The sequence below is a fragment of the Pan troglodytes genome, chromosome 19 (assembly GCF_028858775.2).
Source record: "Pan troglodytes isolate AG18354 chromosome 19, NHGRI_mPanTro3-v2.0_pri, whole genome shotgun sequence".
NCBI lineage: Eukaryota > Metazoa > Chordata > Mammalia > Primates > Hominidae > Pan > Pan troglodytes.
In genome coordinates, this window is record NC_072417.2 from 87980973 (window position 1) to 88000232 (window position 19260).

The window sequence follows — 19260 nt, forward strand, 5'->3', positions numbered from 1 at the left end:
CACCATGCCCAGCTAATTTTTGTATTTTTAATGGAGACGGGGTTTCGCCATGTTGGCCAGGCTGGTCTCGAAACCCCTGACCTCAGGCGATCTGCCCGCCTTGGCCTCCCAAGGTGCTGGAATTACAGGAGTCAGGCATCGCGCCCGACTGGTGAGCAGCCTGTTCTAGGTGAGTAGCCAGCTGTGAAAGAGAAACAATATTCTTGCTTCCAGGAGATCTAGGAGAGACTTCTAAAATAGCATAATTTTAGACATGAGACATAAACTGAATAGGTCGTAGGGGGAAGTAGGACGAAAGGGTTGATCAAGCAATTCCCAGACCAAGACACCAGGAGGGTCCCGCCCTCGGCCCCGCCTCCAGCTTTGCATACATCTCCTGATTGGTCGGCGGCGGCCGGCCCCACCCCGCGGAGCCGAGCTCCGCAAGCTGCAGGCGGGCTCCGCCAAGATGCAGCGGCGGCTCCGGGTGTCGCCGGGCGGGCCAGGGGCAGCGCGGACCCGAGCCGGGCAGGGGGCGCCCGCCACGGCACCCGCGCGCTCCTAGCGCCCCAGACCCGCCTGCGGGCCCGGATCCTCCTTGCCACTGTCCCACCCGCCGTCCCCGCCCCTCCACCCTTTGTGTCTCCGCAGCCCGGTGCCCCCGGCTCTGCGGGACCCCGGCCGGGCCGGACCCTGGCAAAGCGCCAGGCCCCGCGTGGGCTCCCGGCGAGCGGTTGATGGCGAGGGGGCGCGGCGCGGGCTCTGTAGCCCGAGTTCCCGACGCTGGAGGCCCGGCCCGCCTCCGCCGCATTGTCCCGGGCCGCGCGCACCGGCCCTGAGCTGCGCCGCCGCAGCACCCGCCCGCCGCCCGCGGGGCCATGCGGAGAGCCGCCGGGATGGAGGACTTCTCCGCGGAGGAAGAGGAGTCCTGGTACGACCAGCAGGACCTGGAGCAGGGTGAGCGCGGGGGCGACCGGGGCAGGAAGGCGGGGAGCGCCCGGTGACCCCTGTCCGCTTCTCCATTGTTGGGCGCTATCACCCCGGGAGGGGCTGGGCTGGACCGGGCGCGCCCGACTCGGAGGAGGGACGCGTCTGGAGAACCGGGACGTGGAGAGAGGGGGCGCTGCCGGAGAAGACGCGGACCGGACGGGCGGAGACCTGCAAAAGTGGGGGGCGGGGGGCGGTCTTCCTATTTTCCCAGACGACAGGGCATCCGTCATCCAGCTCGCCCACCCCGTCCTGGAGGCAGCAACTGCTCGGCCGCCCCTGGTATTGTTACGGGGCCTGAGCGCTAGCTAGGAGTCTTCTGAGGCCGGGAGGCGGCTCCTTCGTCATGTTTTGCTGGGAGGGTGGCTTGTGTGTAGAGGGAAGTTATCTCACGCCAAATCCAGCAGCACCCGTCCCTGACAGGATTTATGAGCTCTAAGACTCCTAGAAAGTTTCCCTAACTCGCTTCCTACTCAGGGAGAAGTGGTACCGCGTCTTTGCTGGTGAAGAAGCAGAAAGTCAAGTCTCCCATCTGCCTTCGAGAGTCAGGAGTCGCTTAGCCCTCCCCTGCCCGGTCCCCTTGCAAATGGCTCATGGTTTGGAGGGGGTCAGGTTCGGGAATCCAGGCCAGTGTGCCAGGCGAGAGACTGAATAAAGAGGGATACATCTCCGCTGCCCCCAGTTGCCATCTGAGGACAGAAAGGGCGACTGGAAGGGGGTTAGAAGCTGGTGATGAGGTGGCCGAAGTGACATCACTGGGAGTGGGGGGTGGGGCTTTTGGGACAGGAAGGAGGAGGAGGCCTGCTGGAGTGGAGTCAGTTCTATCCTCTCCTCCCCTAAGATGCCTCCTTCTTGGATGGTGAGAGCTGGAAGGGGCGAGGAAACATGTCCAGGGAGAAGTGACCTTCCCATGGCCTCCAGCAAGCTGGGGGGTGTGGACATAAGTCTGCTGCAGTTTGTGCCATTGTGGCCTGCTGTGGTGTGCCCACACCCTGGTCTCCATCCACAAGGCTCCAGAGGGCTGGCTTTGCCCTGATGTGCAGCAGCTATCCGGATTCTGAAGCCCCTGACCTACTTCCCCACATGGCCAAGACTGGCTGGCAGATGAGGCTCTGTCCTTGTGCTGAGGACAAGGGTTAATCATAGCCTCAGGGGGACCAGGGTGGGACTGGGGATGCTGGACTAGGCCCTGCCATGGTCTGTGCCCTGGACTCTGGCCTCAGCCTCCTTGGCTGAAATGAGATACAGCTCCTCTCAAACACACACACACACACACACACACACACACACACACACATCCACACATTGTGACAACCCCCTCTCCCATCCTGGGCAGTAAATTTTTCCATGAACACCTATTAGGCTCCCCTTAAGTACCAGACACCATCCTGGGAGCTGGGAATAGTCACAGCCCTGACCCAGAAGGTATACCCTGGCAGGTGAAGGAGGCAGGCTTGTAACTAAGTGTAGGTGGCACAGTATTTTTTTCTTTTTTCTTTTTATTTATTTATTTATTTTGAGACAGAGTCTCCCTCTGTCACCCAGGTTGGAGTGTAATGGTGCGATCTCAGCTCACTGCAACCTCCATCTCCCGGGTTCAAGTGATTCTCCTGCCTCAGCCTCCTGATTAGCTGGGACCACACCTGGCTAATTTTTGTATTTTTAGTAGAGACAGGGTTTCACCATGTTGGCCAGGCTGCTCTCAAACTCCTGACCTCAGATGATCCACCCGCCTTGGCCTCCCGAAGTGCTGGGATTACAGGCGTGAGCCACCACGCCCGGCTGGTGGCACGGTATTATGGGCAGTGGGGAGGGCTTCCTGGAAGAGCCAGGATTAGAAAGAAAGATCAGAAACTGAGTTCTTGAGAAGATGGTTTTCAGGGAGGCCGATGCCAATATTGTTGCTGTCTCACTTAATTCCTGCACCCCTAATGAAGGCTTTGGCACTGTTCCTGGCCCAGAAATGGGAAAGGAGCCAGGGCGTAGAGGTGGGAGATGCGCAGAGATGTGCAGCTTCTTGAGAGAGAGAAGGATCTGAGACTCCAGCTGCGCTGGGTGGCCATGCTCTGGGCTGCCGGGAGGGATGGGCCCGGCAGGCCTCTGCTTCTCTGGCCCTGCTGGTCTGCAGCTGTTGGCCTGGCCTGGCAACTCCAATGGTAGCCAAAGGCCAGGAACCAGGAGGGAAAGCAGAAATGAGACAGAATAAACTGGAGCTTCCCGCCAAAAGCTGGTTGTCTGCTTACTGTGGGCCAGGTACTGTGCTGAGCCTGAGGACATAATCTCTGCCCTCAGAGGACTCCACGTTACATTAGAGAAGACAGAAATAGGACCAAACTCACAATGGCGTCAGAGTGAGGGGTTCTGCCGCTGTAGGCCCAGCAACGGGGACAACAGAGACTTAGAAAGGTTTATGCCAAGGCCCTTTTGAGCTGGAGGCTCCCCAGGAGAGGGAGGGAAGAAGGCATTCCAGGGGGAAGAGATGCCTGTACCAAGTCATGGAGCGACATGAGAAGGCTGGAAAATAGGGAGGGAAGGGCTGAAGGAAGCATCAGACACGGGTTCTGTGGGGCATTCCCGTGGGCCCTGCCCGCCCTGTGCCCCAGGGGCCAGGCATGGAGAGCTGGATGGTGGGACGGAGCACGGGCCAAAGGCCAGCCATATTGGGTGTCAAAAGCCTGTTGCATCTCCCAACCCACAAATTCTCTTCCACCCAGCTGCTCCCTGGTTGCCTGTGAGTGGCCCAGAAATGGTTTTCTCAGCCAGCCACCTGGTCTTCCCTCCTGTCTGTTTCCTCCTGCCCCAAGGGCAGGCCCTGATTCCACTTTCCAGAAGCTTGACTGTAGAGATCCTGTTTGGCTTTGATGCTCTGTCCTGGTGGAAAGCAGCCGTGGGACAAGTGAGGTTCTAGATTCTCGCTGTGTTCCCTCTGCCCACTGCCATGAGCATTTATAAAAATAGAAAAAGCCAGCTGGGCACAGCAGCTCACACCTGTAATCCCAGCACTTTGGGAGGCTGAGGCGGGCGGATCACCTGAGGTCGGGAGTTCGAGACTAGCCTGACCAACATGGAGAAACCCCGTCTCTACTAAAAATACAAAATTAGCCAGGCGTGGTGGCACATGCCTGTAATCCCAGCTACTCAGGAGGCTGAGCCAGGAGAATCTCTTGAACCCAGGAGGCAGAGGTTGCAGTGAGCTGAGATAGCTAGCGCCATTGCACTCCAGCCTGGGCAACAAGAGCAAACTCTGTCTTTAAAAAAAAAAAAAAAGCCGAGAAAGAGCCGGGCACGGTGGCTCACGCCTGTAATCCCAGCACTTTGGGAGGCCGAGGCAGATGGATCACAACATCAGGAGATCGAGACCATCCTGGCTAACACAGTGAAACCCCGTCTCTACTAAAAATACAAAAAATTAGCCGGGTGCGGTGGCGGGCGCCTGTAGTCCCAGCTACTCGGGAGGCTGATGCAGGAGAATGGTGTGAACCCGGGAGGCGGAGCTTGCAGTGAGCCAAGATCGCGCCACTGCACTCCAGCCTGGGCGACAGAGCGAGACTCTGTCTCAAAAAAAGAAAAAAAGAAAGAAAGAAAAAGCCATTAATTATTAAGCACTGGCACTCCCTCTTTCGGCCCACCTTCCTCCCCCACCTTGGACCAGGCATGGCAGGCCCTGTGCGTTCCTCTTTCCAGGCTGAGAGGCAGCTGCTGAGTCACAGATTTGAAGTCCTTGGTACCCGTGCTGTCCCCGCCTGCCTAGCTGACCTTGAGTCCTCAGCCTCAGGAGAGCTCTGACCTGGCAACGGGAGGGAGGTCCTGCCTCCACCCTGGTTACCCCAAAGGTGACCTGACCCTGATTCTGTGGACCCAGAGTGGCTGACAGTCGTGCCCTGGAGCTGAGAACAGGATCCCATAGCCCTGCCAGGTGGTACTTGTGTCCACAACCTGGAGCCCACACCCTTACCTTTGTCCTCCCTGAAAATGTCCCCTCTCCCTTTGCTGCGTCTCTGCTCTGGAATCTGTGGTGCCCGAGCCAGTGAGGGACAGTGGGATTTCTAAGTTTCTTTTCAAAGACAGGCCCTGGGCTCCCCAGACATTCCTTCTCAGGCCTCTGGGGCATTGCTTCATGTAAAACCACTAAAACCTCCTGAAGGAGACCCCAGAAAACCCTGGGGTCCAGGCAGGGGAGGTGCCAACCCAGACTTAATGTTGTTGTTTTTTTTCTTTTGACCTGCACAGTTCAAACCCATAGCCCAGACTTAGTACCTTCCCCGGCTTGGTCCGGCGTGTCCCATTCATCCAGCTGTGACAGGTTGTTACTCCACTTTCACTTCCTGTCTAGCCAGCTCCCCCATTCTCCTGTTCCCAGGCCTCTCTCCTCTGAGCCTGGAGCCATCACCCACCCTCTGGTAGCTGGTGTCTTCTCCCTAGTATTTGGCTCCACTCAGTTCCCTGCTCTGCAACTTCTAGACTATTCCCTGATCCCTCCTGGCAGCTTTGACCAGCTTAGCTTGCACTGTGATCCAGTTTCCCTAAAATGATCTGAGACCTGCCTCTCTGCCCCCAAACAGCTTCTATTGTGTTTCTCTTTCTACCTGTCCCTGAATCACTAGGTGGCCCAAGTCGATTTACTGCCTTCAAAGGGCAACCTTTGATGTCTCTGGTGTATAGGGTGGTATACCACCCTGGCCTGCCAGCATTAGAAATCTACACACAGCCCAGACACTAACCTGGAAGTGGGGGGTATGATGTTGCACTGCACTTGGCCTTTCTTCACTCACCTCTGATGCAGTGGCTTTGCACTCTAGTTAAGCTGCAGGGGCTCCATGAAGGCCACTTACTTGGAGCATGTCCTCCGACACCCACGGCAGGAGGTAGAATCAGTAGCAATGGCCTCTTTGCAGACCACGTAACAGTTTCCAAGGGGGAAAACATTTAGGAGAGTAGCCCTCTGATCTCTTTCATGTATATCTGAACTGCTGGATACTGTTCAGGATGAGCTAAATTTGAGTCCCACTATGGAAAACAGGAAGATAGCATGGCTGTCTCATCACAAACTGAAGGTGATCTTGCCCGGCTCCTGAGTCCTGAGTTACTGCCATGCACACAATATAGTACAGGGCTGTAGTTCAATCTTTTTTTTTTTCAAGACAGAGTCTCGTTCCATCGCCGAGGCTGGAGTTCAGTGGCACAATCTTGGCTCACTGCAACCTCCGCCTCCCAGGTTCAGGCAATTCTCCTGCCTCAGCCTTCTGAGTAGCTGAGATTACAGGTAAGCACCAGCACGCCCAGCTAATTAATTTTTTTGTAGAGACAGGGGTCTCACTATGTTGCCCAGTTCAATGATCTTTACATCAAACTTTACAATTTGTAGATACCTCCAGACTTTTGCCCAACTGACAGGTCATAAATTCATACAGCATATATCCTCATTCCCTTACTAGGTTTATGTTACATAACTAGTTTTTTCTTGGCATCCTCATCAGAAGGTTAATTGCTCAAGGCTAAAAGTTCTTACCTATGATTTACATGATTTGGTTTCTTTGTTGTTGTTGTTTTCAATGGCTGAGGTAGATGTTTGGGAAAGCTGCCTTTGTTTTTCCAGGCTAAGTTACTGCAGCCTTGCTCTAGGATAGCAGCTTTGCACTCCTTCTCCAGATGACACAGGGCCCTCCTTTGGCTAAAACCCAGCCCTGGAGGCTCCACTTCAGCTGTTTCAAAACCTCACCTCTGTGCACAGGATCAGACTCCGGATTTGTTCCTGTGGGACAGTTCAGCCTTTATGTCCAGGCCCGGTGGCTGGTCTGGCCCCTCTGCCTCTCACAAGGCAATGTCAGTTCTGCCCCCAGCTTGGCTGAAGGCCCAAGGCTCTGCCCTCAGCTGCCCACCAAGAGTCACTGCTTGCCTGGGCTCATCCCAAAGGAAAACTTCCACCCCAGGTCTAGGTTTCTTTTCAAAGACATCCCTTGGGCTCCCCAGCTATTATTTCTCAGGCCTCTGTCCAATGCATAGCAAGGGCTCAGCCGAAACAACCGTATCTAGGAAACTTTCTGTCCGGGAGTATAGAGCCTATCCGTCCTCCAGAGACCCTAGAACTATCACTATGTCTAAAAAGGGAAAGCAGTAGAGAACTGGATCCCTGAACCACATCATATTGGCCCCAGTAGAGTTGCCTTTATGCATCTTGATCTGATTTACATCGTCAGCCTAGATTGAGAGCTGTTTTAAGAAGCAGCCTCATAAAATGAAACAGACCAGTGCTTTCCTGGACAGTCTTTTGACAGAATGCCTCAAGAAGGCCTACCTTTTGTCCCAGGAATTGTATTTCTAGGAATTCTTTATCTAGGCCTACCTTTTGTTCCAGGTACCTAGGCCTACCCTTTGTTCAAGGAATTCTGTGTCCTAAGGAATTGGGCGGTGATTTGCACAAAACGTTTTGTACAACAAAGTTAATTAGTTTCATTCTTTTTTTTTCAGAGATAGGGTCTTGCTTTGTCTCACTGGAATGCAGTGTTGCAATCATAGATGACTCTAATCTGAAACTCCTGGACTCAAGCAGTCCTCCCACATCAACTTCTCTAGTAGCTGCGACCACAGACATGCACCACCATGCCCGGCTAATTTTACAATTTTTTGTAGAGATGGGGTCTCGGGTAGGGCGCGATCCCAACACCTTGGGAGGCTGAAGTGGGCGGATCACGAGGTCAAGAGATCGAGACCATCCTGGCCAACATGGTGAAACCCCGTCTCTACTAAAAATACAAAAATTAGCTGGGCGTGGTAGCACGCGCCTGTAGTCCCAGCTACTCGGGAGGGTGAGACAGGAGAATTGCTTGAACTTGGGAGGCAGAGGTTGCAGAGTGAGCCAAGATCTCACCACTGCACTCCAGCCTGGCGACAGAGTGAGACTCAGTCTCAAAAAAAAAAAAAAAAAAAGAGATGGGGTCTCACTGTGTTTCCCAGGCTAGTCTCTAACTTTTGGCCTCAAGCTATCCTCTCACCTCAGCCTTCCAAAGCACTGGGATTACAAGCATGAGCCACTGTGCCCAGTCTACACTTTCTTTTTTTTTTTCTTTTTGACAGACAATGTCTCACTCTGTCACCCAAGCTGGAGTCCAGTGGCACAATCACAGCTCACCAAGTAGCTGGGACTACAGGTGTATGCCACCACACCCCACTAATGTTCTTATTTTTTGTAAAGACAGGGTCTCGTTATATTGCCCAGGCTGGTCTTGAACTCCTTTACTAAAGCAATCCTCCCACCCCGGCCTCCCAAAGTGCTGGGATTACAGGCGTGAGCCACCATACCCGGCCTGGCCTCTAATTTTTAAATCACCAGTTTGTTGTTGTTTGTTTGTTTGTTTTGTTTTTTTGAGACAGGGTCTCTCTCTGTCACCCAGGCTGGAGTGCAGTGGCACAATCTCGGCTCACTGCAACCTGTTTCCCAGGTTCAAGTGATCCTCCTGCCTCAACTTCCCAAGTAGCTGGTACCACAGGCACAAGCCACCACGCCTGGCTAATTTTTGTTTTCAGTAGAGACAGGGTTTTACCATGTTGGCCAGGCTGGTCTCGAACTCCTGACTTCAAGTGATCCACCCTCGGCCTCTCAAAGTGCTGGGATTATAGGCATGAGCCACTGCACCCGGCCTAAATCACCAGTTTTTAACCTTTCTGTACTGTTTGATTTTTTTACACCAATCATGCCTTATGAAAAACATTAAAGCTATTTTAAAGAGAAAACAGCCTTGTGAAACTCAGCCTCAGCCTGCTCTAACGACCTCTTTGAGGACCCGCTCTCTCTCACCCTTCTCCGTCTCTGGATTAAGCTGCCTAAATCTTTTTTTTTTTTTTAACAGATTTATTGAGATTTAATTAACACACAATACAATTCACTCATTTAAAGTGTGCAACTCAACAGTTTTTATTATATTCACAAAGTTATGCAACCATCACCACAATCAATTTTAGAATATTTTTATCACCCTGCCTCGTTTTAGAAACAAAAAACAGGCCAGGCACAGTGACTCACACCTGTAATTCCAGCACTTTGGGAGGCCGAGGTGGGTGGATTGTTTGAGGTCAGGAGTTTGAGACCAGCCTGACCAACATGGTGAAACCCCATCTCTATTAAAAATACAAAAATTAGCTGGATGTGGTTGTAGGCGACTGCAATCCCAGCTACTTGGGAGGCTGAGGCAGGAAAATGGCTTGAACCCGGGAGGCGGAGGTTGCAGTGAGCCGAGATTGCCCCACTGCTCTCCAGCCTGGGAGACAAAGCGAGACTCCGTCTCAAAAAAAAAAAAAAAAAGAAACAAAAAATAATAAATATATTTAATATACATATGTGTGTTGTTGGGAGGATTGTATCCACTCCAAATGTCTAGGTATCATCACACAACTCAGACCCACGAAGAGAATTTTTAGGGATTTTAGTACCTGCCGTTTCCTTCTAACTCCTTCTCTCTACCCGCCCATCCCCCACAACATCCCCCTAAAAACAGACAGATTCCCTCCTAGCCTATCTGATGGGTCCTCATTTCCCTTGGACTGGGGTCAGGGAGGGAAGGTTCCAATCCTGCAGGGTACAAGCACCAGGGCTGCTGGGGGAAGAGGATGTTTCTGCTGCTCAGGGAAAGAAGGTTTGAGAGCTGGGCACATGTCACTAGGGTCAAATGGTACCCAACCAGGAGCCCGATACCTGAATTCTCCCCCCAGCGTGGACATAAACCAGCTGGGTGACCATGGGCAAGTCACTCTGCTGTCCTGCTCATTATCCATAAAATCAAGAAGTTCGGCCAAAAAGTTCTGAATCCTCTTCCAGTTTTAATATTCAGCAAGCCCTTCTGCTCTCTCTGCCTCTCAGCAAGCTCCTATTCACCCTTTTCTTTCTTTCTTTCTTTCTTTCTTTTTTTCTTTTTTTTTTTTTTTTTTTTTTGAGATGGAGTCTCGCTCTGTCACTCAGGCTGGAGTGCAGTGGCACGATCTCGGCTCACTGCAACCTCTGCCTCCCAGGTTCAAGCGTTTCTTCTGCCTCAGCCTCCCAAGTAGCTGGGATTACAGGCTTGCGCCACCACACCCAGCTAATTTTTATATTTTTAGTAGAGATAGCATTTCACCATGTTGGCCTGGCTGGTCTCGAACTCCTGACCTCAAGTGATCTTCCCACTTTGGCCTCCCAAAGTGCTGGGATTACAGGCGTGAGCCACCGCACCCAGCCTCCTGTCCACCCTTCAAAGTCCAACTCGAAAGCTGCCCATTTGCCTGAGCCTCCCGGGGAGAGTGAAGCTCTCCCTTGCCCATCACCCCACGGCACATTGCCCCTATGTCTGTCCATGCTCTTATCACTCACTTAATCTTCCAAAAAGACAAATTATGCACTGATTCTGTCCTAGATACTGTCCTGGGTCCTGGGGATATTCATGAGCAAAACAGATAAAAATCCCTGCCCTGCCAGGTGCGGTGGCTCACGCCTGTAATACCAGCATTTTGAGGCCAAGGTAGGAGGGTCGCTTGAGGCCAGGAGTTCGATACTAGCCTGGGCAATATAACAAGACCCTGTCTCTACAAAAAAAATTTAAGAATTTTAGCCCGGGTGTGGTGGCTTATGCTTGTAATCCCAGCACTTTGGGAGGCCTGAGATCAGGAGTTCAAGACCAGCCTGGCCGACATGGTGAGACCCCGTCTCTACTAAAAATACAAAAAATTAGCCGGGCGTGGTAGTGGGTGCCTGTAATCCCGGCATAAAAAAGATTTTAGAAGTTAAAAAAAAAAAAAGGGGGGGCCGGGCATGGTGGCTCACGCCTGTAATCCCAGCACTTTGGGAGGCCGAGGCGGGCAGATCACGAGGTCAGGAGATTGAGAGCATCCTGGCTAACACGGTGAAACCCCGTCTCTACTAAAAATAAAAAAAAATTAGCCAGGCATGGTGGCGGGCGCCTGTAGTCTCAGCTACTCGGGAGGCTGAGGCAGGAGAATGGTTAGCATGAACCTGGGAGGCGGAGGTTGCAGTGAGCCAAGATCGCGCCACTGCACTCCAGCCTGAGCAAAAAGAGCAAAACTCCGTCTCAAAAAAAAAACATTGTACTAGTCCTGTAGTCCCAGCAACCAGTATTATAGTCCCACGCCTATTCACAGGCGTGATCATATACACTGTAGCCTTGAGTTCCTGGGCTCAAGGGATCCTATCCCAGGCAGCCGCATTGCACCACCTTTCTTTTTTTTTTAATAGAGATGAGGTCTCACTATGTTGCCCTGGGAGGCTGAGGGAGGAAGATCGTTGAGCCCAGGAGTTCAAGGCTGCAGCACATATGATCACACCTGTGAATACTCACTGCACCCCAGCCTGGGTCCCATCCCTTAAAAGAAAAGAAAACTGCCCCATGAGCTCACAGTTAGTTGGGGGAGCTGAAAAAGATAAAGGAGTAACTTGCTTGGGAAATTAGATGGTGCTAAGTGCTAAGGAGAAAGATGAAGCGGGGGAGAGACTGCAGGGCAGGGAACAGTGTGACTTTGAATCAAGTGATTGGGGAAAGATCTAGAGAAGTTGACAGGCACAGACTTGAAGGAGAAGAGGGAACAAGTCCTGGAAGTATCAGGAAAGAACATTCCGTGCGTGAGGCTGGCTTCTGGGTTGTCCACACCACTCTCTGCTGTGTTGACTTCCTGTTGTCTTCATCAAAGCTTTTTTCCGTGGTATTCTAAAATTAGGCCAGCAGTGGGGCTGGGAGGGCATCTGTGTTAGTCCCTTCCTGGCTGTGACCCGCCACACTCACTGTCAGTATTAAGGCCCAGCAGCCTGTTGATAAGCTACGCTGTCTCACCATGCGCTGGTGTGGAAACAGGGCCCAGCCAGCACGCCTCAAGGTAGATGGAATCCCCACTGGTCAGAGAAGAAGCCATGCGGACACTCCAGCTTGGCCTGGGCACAGCACTGACTCCTCACCCGCTAGTCTGGCTGTTAAGAGGAGAAGGTGCACTGCCTTCCAGCCTAGGAGGAGGACAGCATTTTGTATTTGTTCCACTGATGCAGCTTAGAACCACACCCCTGAGAATCGTGGCAAAACTTTCACAACCTGGAAAATGTTGAAAGCAACCATTCCTATTTTTGTTTGTTTTTTATTAAATCTTGCACACACACACACACACAGACACACACAAAAAGAACATTCCAGGCAGAAATAACAGTGCAAAGGCTTAGCTCCTGGCTTACCTCTCCTCCCAGGCCTGGAGGCTCCCAGTGTCTTGGTTACATTGGGGTCACCTAGAGTAGATGCTCGGAACATGAATGGGCGTCCTCTGCCTTTGTTCTCATGCTCGTGTTTCTCCTATCCTAGACTTGCACCTAGCTGCGGAGCTGGGGAAGACTCTGCTGGAGAGGAACAAGGAGCTGGAGGGGTCCCTGCAGCAGATGTACTCCACCAATGAGGAACAGGTGCAGGAGATCGAGGTGAGGGCCCTGCATGTGCTTGCCCACACCCCTCGGCCCCTTGGCCTGTGTGTGCCTTTATGCAACTTAGAATAAGGTGCCAGCTTATCGGACACAGCCTTAGCCCAATAGCCTGGTACAGTTCACAACTGTGCTATCCTGTACTAGGATAGCACAGCTATCTCAGGCAGCCCTATTGCACAACTAGATTTTTTTTTTTTTTTTTAAATAGACACCAAGTCTCACCATGTTGCCCAGGCTGGTCTCTAACTCCTGAGCTCAAGTGATCCTCCCACCTCAGTGTCCTAAAGTGCTAGGATTACAGGCATGAGCCACCAGGCCCAGCCTGAACCACCATTTTTAAGCCCCACTCAGCTGAAGACAAATACATCAAAGCAAACTTGTCCTTAGAAGGGGAGAAGGGGCTGCTGGCTCATGCTTGTAATCCCAGCACTTTGGGAGGCCAAGGTGGGTGAAATACTTGAGCCCAGGCAACATGGCGAAACCTTGTCTCTATAAAAAATACAAAAATTAGCTGGCTATGGTGGCATAAGCCTGTGGTCCCAGCTACTCAAGAGGATGAAGTGAGAGGATTGCTTGAGCCTGGAGGTTGAGGCTGCAGTGAGCCGTGATTGTGCCACTGCACTCCAGCCTAGGCAACAGAGCGACACCCTGTCTTAAAAATAAATAAATAAAATAAATAAGATTTATTTCTTTTTTGAAATGGAGTCTCACTCTGTCACCCAGGCTGGAGTGCAGTGGCGCGATCTGGGCTCACTGCAAGCTCTGCCTCCCGGGTTCACGCCATTCTCCTGCCTCAGCCTCCTGAGTAGCTGGGACTACAGGCGCCCACCACCGCACCCGGTTAATTTTTTTTGTATTTTTAGTAGAGACGAGGTTTCACTGTGTTAGCCAGGATGGTCTCCATCTCCTGACCTCGTGATCTGCCCGCCTCAGCCTCCCAAAGTGCTGAGATTACAGGCGTGAGCCATCACGCCGGGCATAAAAAAGATTTTAGAAGTTAAAAAAAAAAAAAAAGGCCGGGCACAGTGGCTCACACCTGTAATCCTAGCACTTTGAGAGGCCAAGGCGGGTGGATCACGAGGTCAGGAGATCGAGACCATCCTGGCTAACACGGTGAAACCCCATCTCTACTAAAAATGCAAAAAATTAGCCAGGCATGGTGGTGGGCACCTGTAGTCCCAGCTACTCAGGAGGCTGAGGCAGGAGAATGGTTGGCGTGAACCCAAGAGGTGGAGCTTGCAGTGAGCCGATGTCGCGCCACTGCACTCCAGCCTGGGCGAGAGAGCAAGACTCCGTCTCAAAAAAAATTAATTAATTAATTAAAAAAAAAAAGAGGCTGGCGTGGTGGTGCATGCCTATAATCCCAGCCCTTTGGGAGGCAGAGGTAGGCAGATCACTTGAGGTCAGGAGTTCAAGACCAACCTGGCCAATATAGTGAAACCCTGTCTCTACTAAAAATACCAAAATTAGCCAGGCATGGTGGCAGGCACCTATAGTTCCAGCTACTCAGGAGGCTGAAGCATGAAAATCACTTGAACCCAGGAGGCAGAGGTTGCAGTAAGCCGAAATCATGCCACTGCACTTCAGCCTGGGCAACACAGTGAGACTCTGTATCAAAAGAAAAGAAAAGAAAAAAGACAAGAAAAGAAGTAGGAGGAGGGTCTAGGCAGAGACATTTGCCCCTGCCCAATTCTAAAAAGTTACTCAATGTCCTTCCACCCCCAGTACCTAACCAAGCAGCTGGATACGCTGCGGCACGTGAACGAGCAGCACGCCAAAGTCTATGAGCAGCTGGACCTGACAGCCCGGGACCTGGAGCTGACCAACCACAGGCTGGTGCTGGAGAGTAAGGCTGCCCAGCAGAAGATCCATGGGTGAGGGCCCGGCTGAGGGCTGGGGGGCGGGCGAGGGAGAGCCCCAGGGCTGAGTGTACACAGGGGCCCATGGACTGATGGGTGTGACTTGTGCACGTCTCCCTAGGAACCGGGGATGGGAGTGAGCTTGTCCTTGTCGATTTTGTGTGGTTTAACATTCAGGCCGCAACCTTGCTTTAAGCACCAACTATGCACCAGGCTCTTCTTTAGACACTGGGGATGCAATGATGGGGAAACAAAGACATTGTCCTGCCCTATAATACCTCACAGCCTGGAAGAGAAGGCAGGCATGTAAATATTTTATGGCAGTGCAGGACAATAAGTGATAGAGGAGTGACAAGGAACTGAGGTGGCACAGAGGAGAAGCGATCAGCTCGCCTGAGAGGTACAAAAGAAGGGCGGGTCCTTGGGCATGCATAGAATTCCCCATCCTACCTCAGGACCAGACAGCGGCTCAAGGGTACCTGTCTGCCTCCTACCCAACGTCCCTCCATCTTCAGGGAGCCAGGGCTGCCGTGAGGCAAACTGGCCCCATCCCCTTAAAGTCCCTGTGTGTCCACCGCCCCGCCCCCAGGCTGACGGAGACCATTGAGCGCCTCCAGGCTCAGGTGGAGGAGCTGCAGGCCCAGGTGGAGCAACTGAGAGGCCTGGAACAGCTGCGAGTGCTCCGGGAGAAGCGGGAACGCAGGCGTACCATCCACACCTTCCCCTGCCTCAAGGAGCTGTGCACCAGCCCCCGGTAGGTGAGAGCGCTGCTTGGTGTCTCTGGGATTGCCAGCCATGGGAGGAAGGAGAGGCAGCAGGCAGCAGGGTGCAGTTGGTGCATCATCCAGGCCATCAGAGAGACTGGTCCTGTTGCTAATGACAGTCACAGCAGCTGGCGTTTACTGAGCCCTGGCTGTATGCTGCCACTATGCTGATATAATTCTTATTGCAACACTGTTGGGGGTGTTTTATTATGCCTACTCTCCAGATGATAAAACTGAAGCCCAGAGGTTGTGTGTCTTATCCAAGGTCACCTGTTTAGTAAGAGGCTCAGCCAGCATGCTAACCCAGGAGGGGTAACCCACTGTGCTTTTCAGTTCCCATTAAATCTAACACCAGACAACCACTTAATAATGGAAAAATACATGTGTCATATGTAGTGGGTGTTTCAATAAGGGTCCTGGCAGGAAACAGTCTCTTACACAGAGTAATGGAGAAGTTAAATGAAGAAGAGGTGTGGGCAGGGGGTAGGGAAACCACAGGGACACTATAGTGCCCCAGGGTTGCAGCAGAGAGGAGCTGCCACCAGCCCTAGGCCTCAAAGCGCAAGGGGGAAGGGAGGTTACCGGCACCTAGAAGGTATGGAGAAGGCTGCCTGGTCACCATTAACCATGGAGAGCCCAAAGAAGACACGCCCCACGGCCTCTGCTCCCCCCTCGGACCTCTAGCCAGTGCCTCTCATGGGCCAAGCTCAGGAGAGAACCAGGCAACTTGACAGAGGCGGTCCGTAGTGGTCAGCCTCCGGGGGCAGAGAGCAGGGGGAGGAGGGTGGAGAGCCAACGGAGAGGGGCAAACAATTTCAGCCCAGAGAACAAGAGAGATGTAAGCGCCCTGGCTGGGCTGCTCGGCCTTGGCCGTGCCCGTGACCACTGCCCTCTCCTCCGCCCCCACCCCGCTGCGACTTTCACTACCCGCCAGGTGCAAGGATGCTTTCCGCCTACACAGTTCCTCCCTGGAGCTCGGCCCGCGGCCCCTGGAGCAGGAGAACGAGCGGCTGCAGACCCTGGTGGGGGCGCTGCGCTCCCAGGTGAGCCAGGAGCGGCAGCGCAAGGAGCGGGCGGAGCGCGAGTACACCGCGGTGCTGCAGGAGTACTCGGAGCTGGAGCGCCAGCTGTGCGAGATGGAGGCCTGTCGCCTGCGTGTGCAGGAGCTGGAGGCCGAGCTGCTGGAGCTGCAGCAGATGAAGCAGGCCAAGACCTACCTACTGGGCCCGGACGACCACCTGGCCGAGGCCCTGCTCGCACCCCTCACGCAGGCCCCTGAGGCCGACGATCCCCAGCCCGGCCGCGGGGACGACTCGGGCGCCCAGGACGGGGTCTCCTCACCGGCAGCCTCTCCAGGCCACGTGGTGCGCAAGAGCTGCAGCGACACTGCGCTCAACGCCATCGTGGCCAAAGACCCAGCCAGCCGGCACGCGGGCAACCTCACACTGCACGCCAACAGCGTGCGCAAGCGGGGCATGTCCATCCTGCGGGAGGTGGACGAGCAGTACCACGCGCTGCTGGAGAAGTACGAGGAGCTGCTGAGCAAGTGCCGGCAGCACGGGGCCGGAGTGCGGCACGCCGGCGTGCAGACCTCGCGCCCCATCTCCCGGGACAGCTCGTGGAGGGACCTGCGCGGGGGTGAGGAGGGCCAGGGTGAGGTCAAGGCAGGTGAGAAGAGCCTGAGCCAGCACGTGGAGGCCGTGGACAAGCGGCTGGAGCAGAGCCAGCCCGAGTACAAGGCGCTCTTCAAAGAGATCTTCTCCAGGATCCAGAAGACCAAGGCTGACATCAACGCCACCAAAGTCAAGACGCATAGCAGCAAGTGACCCTTCTCCGGCCTGCAGCCTCACCCAGGGTGGAGGCCATGGGGTCCCTCAGGCCTGGGCGGTGCAGCTTCCAGAGAGCGAGCGCCCATTAGCGGCCTGCCACCACAGCAGGCGGCCTCCTGATCCGGAAGCACGCGGCCTCCTGATCCGGAAGCACGCGGCATGTTCCCTGCTGAGCGGAGGCAGCCCACCTGTCCTGCCTCCCAGGAGCCCTTGGCCACCTCGCGCCAGCCCAAAGGCGCAGCTCAGAGTTCAAAGCCAAATGTCCGCACTACCCCAGGGATCCCCCAGCTCCCCCAGCCCCCGGCTTCCTGACCCTGCGCCTCACCCTCAGACTGGTGACCAGGCTTCTGAAAGCCATTCTGGATCAGTTGGCTTTTTTTTTTGGTTAAGTTTGTTTTTTCTAAGAGATTTGCAATGCAAGGTCTCCTTGACCCCTTGCCACAACTGGAAACACTTGAAAGGGGACCCCAGGGCCAGCTGTTTCAGGGGTTTCCTGGACCACCCACTGCTTCTCCCCAACCCTGATGCGCTGACATTCCCTTAGCACCAGCTGTCCCACCTCCAGGGTCCTGACCAGGTCAGAGATGTCCCCTGCCATGCAGAGCAGGAAGCCTCAGCTGGGCCTGGAGTGTCCCTGCTCCAGCCCTGTCAAGGACAGGTTTCTCCCTGGATACTCTTGGCCCACCGCAGATCTGTAGCCAGTCAGAGGAGGAGGAGAAGGAGCCCCTCAGCAGAGTGGTGCAGTTTCGCTCAGAGCTGGTCTCCTTGGCTTCCAACCGCGGAAATGCCTGCTGGGCCTTAAGCTTTCCAGGGGCCGGGGCAGTGGGGAGCCCCCATCCCTTCACACCGCCACCAACTAACCAAGCTTGGCCCCTGACTCCCCTCTCTGTGCTTGCCCCCATCTCAGGGACCATGATGTCTCAGTCACTCCACGCTCCCCACAGGCCAACCCTGGCACAGGTCATGTCTGCAGCCCCCAGAATGTTCTGGACATGCACCACCAGCCGGTGGTCCCAATGTCCACCCCTGCCTCCCCTTCACTGGGGACTGGGGTTTTCGCCCCATGCTGCATCGTGTTGTATTGGGATGGGGCTGAGAAACATGCTCCCTCCCTCCCTCCCATAAAATGCCTGCTCTTCACCTCCCACCTTTGTGGGGGGCTTTTGAGGACCCAGCTGCGTCAGGAGTTTTGCTTCAAGATGTCAGAAAGTCAAGTTCAGCTAAGAGACACCCAGGTCCCCAGCTTGCCCTGAGCAGCCCTTCAGGGCTTCTGGTTCCTTCTGCCGCCCTTCCTGAGACCTTAGAAACCAGAGGAGCCATACAGTCAGTGGAAGGCGGGGGGGCCCTGGCCTCTGCACCGGGATCCCAGTGGGAACCTTCATGCCTTATTTATTTCTAATGGGTAAAGGGGTTTTCTTACCAAGCATCCCTGACCTCCTGGAGACACCACCTGCTTTCCGGGCGGCACTGTGATGGGAGCTGGTGGCGACTGAGTCCTTCTGTACGTGCAACTGGGAAACTTTTGTCCTTTGAGGCTAGGCAGCTCCCTGCCCTCCATGTGTGTCTGTTATCTGGGGGAGAGGAGTGTGGGTTGGGGGAAGAGCTCCAGCCTGTCTGCTCCCCAGCTCTGTAGTGGCAGACCAGCGTCACCTTTGAAGTATACGTGAGAGAAATATATTTACAAATGCTTTATTCTCTTCTTTAATAAAAAATGCACCAGTATTCTAAAAGCAAAAATGGCCCATCTCTGTGCATCTCACACACCTGCCTCGCATCACACCCAGCCATGGGAGAGGGTAACATCCTGTGTCCCACTTCCCTGAGACTGAACAGCTCCAAATAGCAGGCTCTGGCAGAAGTTTCTATATTTATTGAGGGCCAGCTAGGGATACATGGTGAACAACCCAGCAGGGCCCCTCTTCCCTTGGAGTTTATATTCTGGTGTGGGGAGATCCACCCAAAATAAACAAACAAAAGATACGGCATGATGGAAAAATAGGGGCAAGAGGGTAGTGCTACCTCAGCTAGAGCACGTGGGCCCAACAGGGTGAACCAAGTTAAAAAAAAAAAAAATCGGCCTGGCGCAGTGGCTCATGCCTGTAATCCCAGCCCTTTGGAAGGCCAAAGTGGATTGCTAGAGCCCAGAAGTTTGAGACCAGCCTGGGCAACATAGCAAGACCCCCTCTCTACAAAACATTTTTTGAAAATTAGCAGAGCATGGTGGTGTGCATTTGTAGTCCCAGCTACTCAGGAGGCTGAGGTGGGAGGATCACGAGCCTGGGAGGTCAAAGCTGAAGTGAACTATGATCATACCACTGCACTCCAGCCTGGGCAACAGAGCGAGACCCTGTCTCAAAAAATCATATCTAGATATATAAATACAGCACATGAAGAGATATACA

At 53.8% G+C, this 19260-nt stretch overlaps 1 protein-coding gene across 2 annotated transcripts; it reads left to right on the top strand.

Annotated features, from left to right (window-relative positions):
* Positions 1-445: 445 nt before the first annotated feature.
* CDR2L (cerebellar degeneration related protein 2 like) lies at positions 446-18595 on the top strand. 2 transcript variants are annotated; one of them, XM_523717.8, is made up of 5 exons: positions 446-936; positions 12291-12403; positions 14132-14280; positions 14855-15019; positions 15964-18595. In XM_523717.8, exons 1-5 carry the CDS (start codon positions 858-860, stop codon positions 16853-16855), a joined length of 1398 nt encoding a protein of 465 aa, XP_523717.3. In that variant the 5' UTR covers positions 446-857; the 3' UTR covers positions 16856-18595. The 2 variants fall into 2 exon arrangements, with proteins under 2 accessions (XP_523717.3, XP_009431527.2); XM_009433252.4 differs by having other exon boundaries at positions 727-936; positions 15991-18595.
* Positions 18596-19260: the final 665 nt, after the last annotated feature.

What these genes read in the sequence shown, in the direction of transcription:
- CDR2L (XM_523717.8), top strand. Translation starts at nt 858, where the DNA reads ATGCGGAGAGCCGCCGGGATGGAGGACTTCTCCGCGGAGGAAGAGGAG. An exon ending in CCAGCAGGACCTGGAGCAGG is followed by an intron (nt 937 to 12,290) that starts GTGAGCGCGGGG and finishes CTCCTATCCTAG; the next exon opens with ACTTGCACCTAGCTGCGGAG. An exon ending in AACAGGTGCAGGAGATCGAG is followed by an intron (nt 12,404 to 14,131) that starts GTGAGGGCCCTG and finishes TTCCACCCCCAG; the next exon opens with TACCTAACCAAGCAGCTGGA.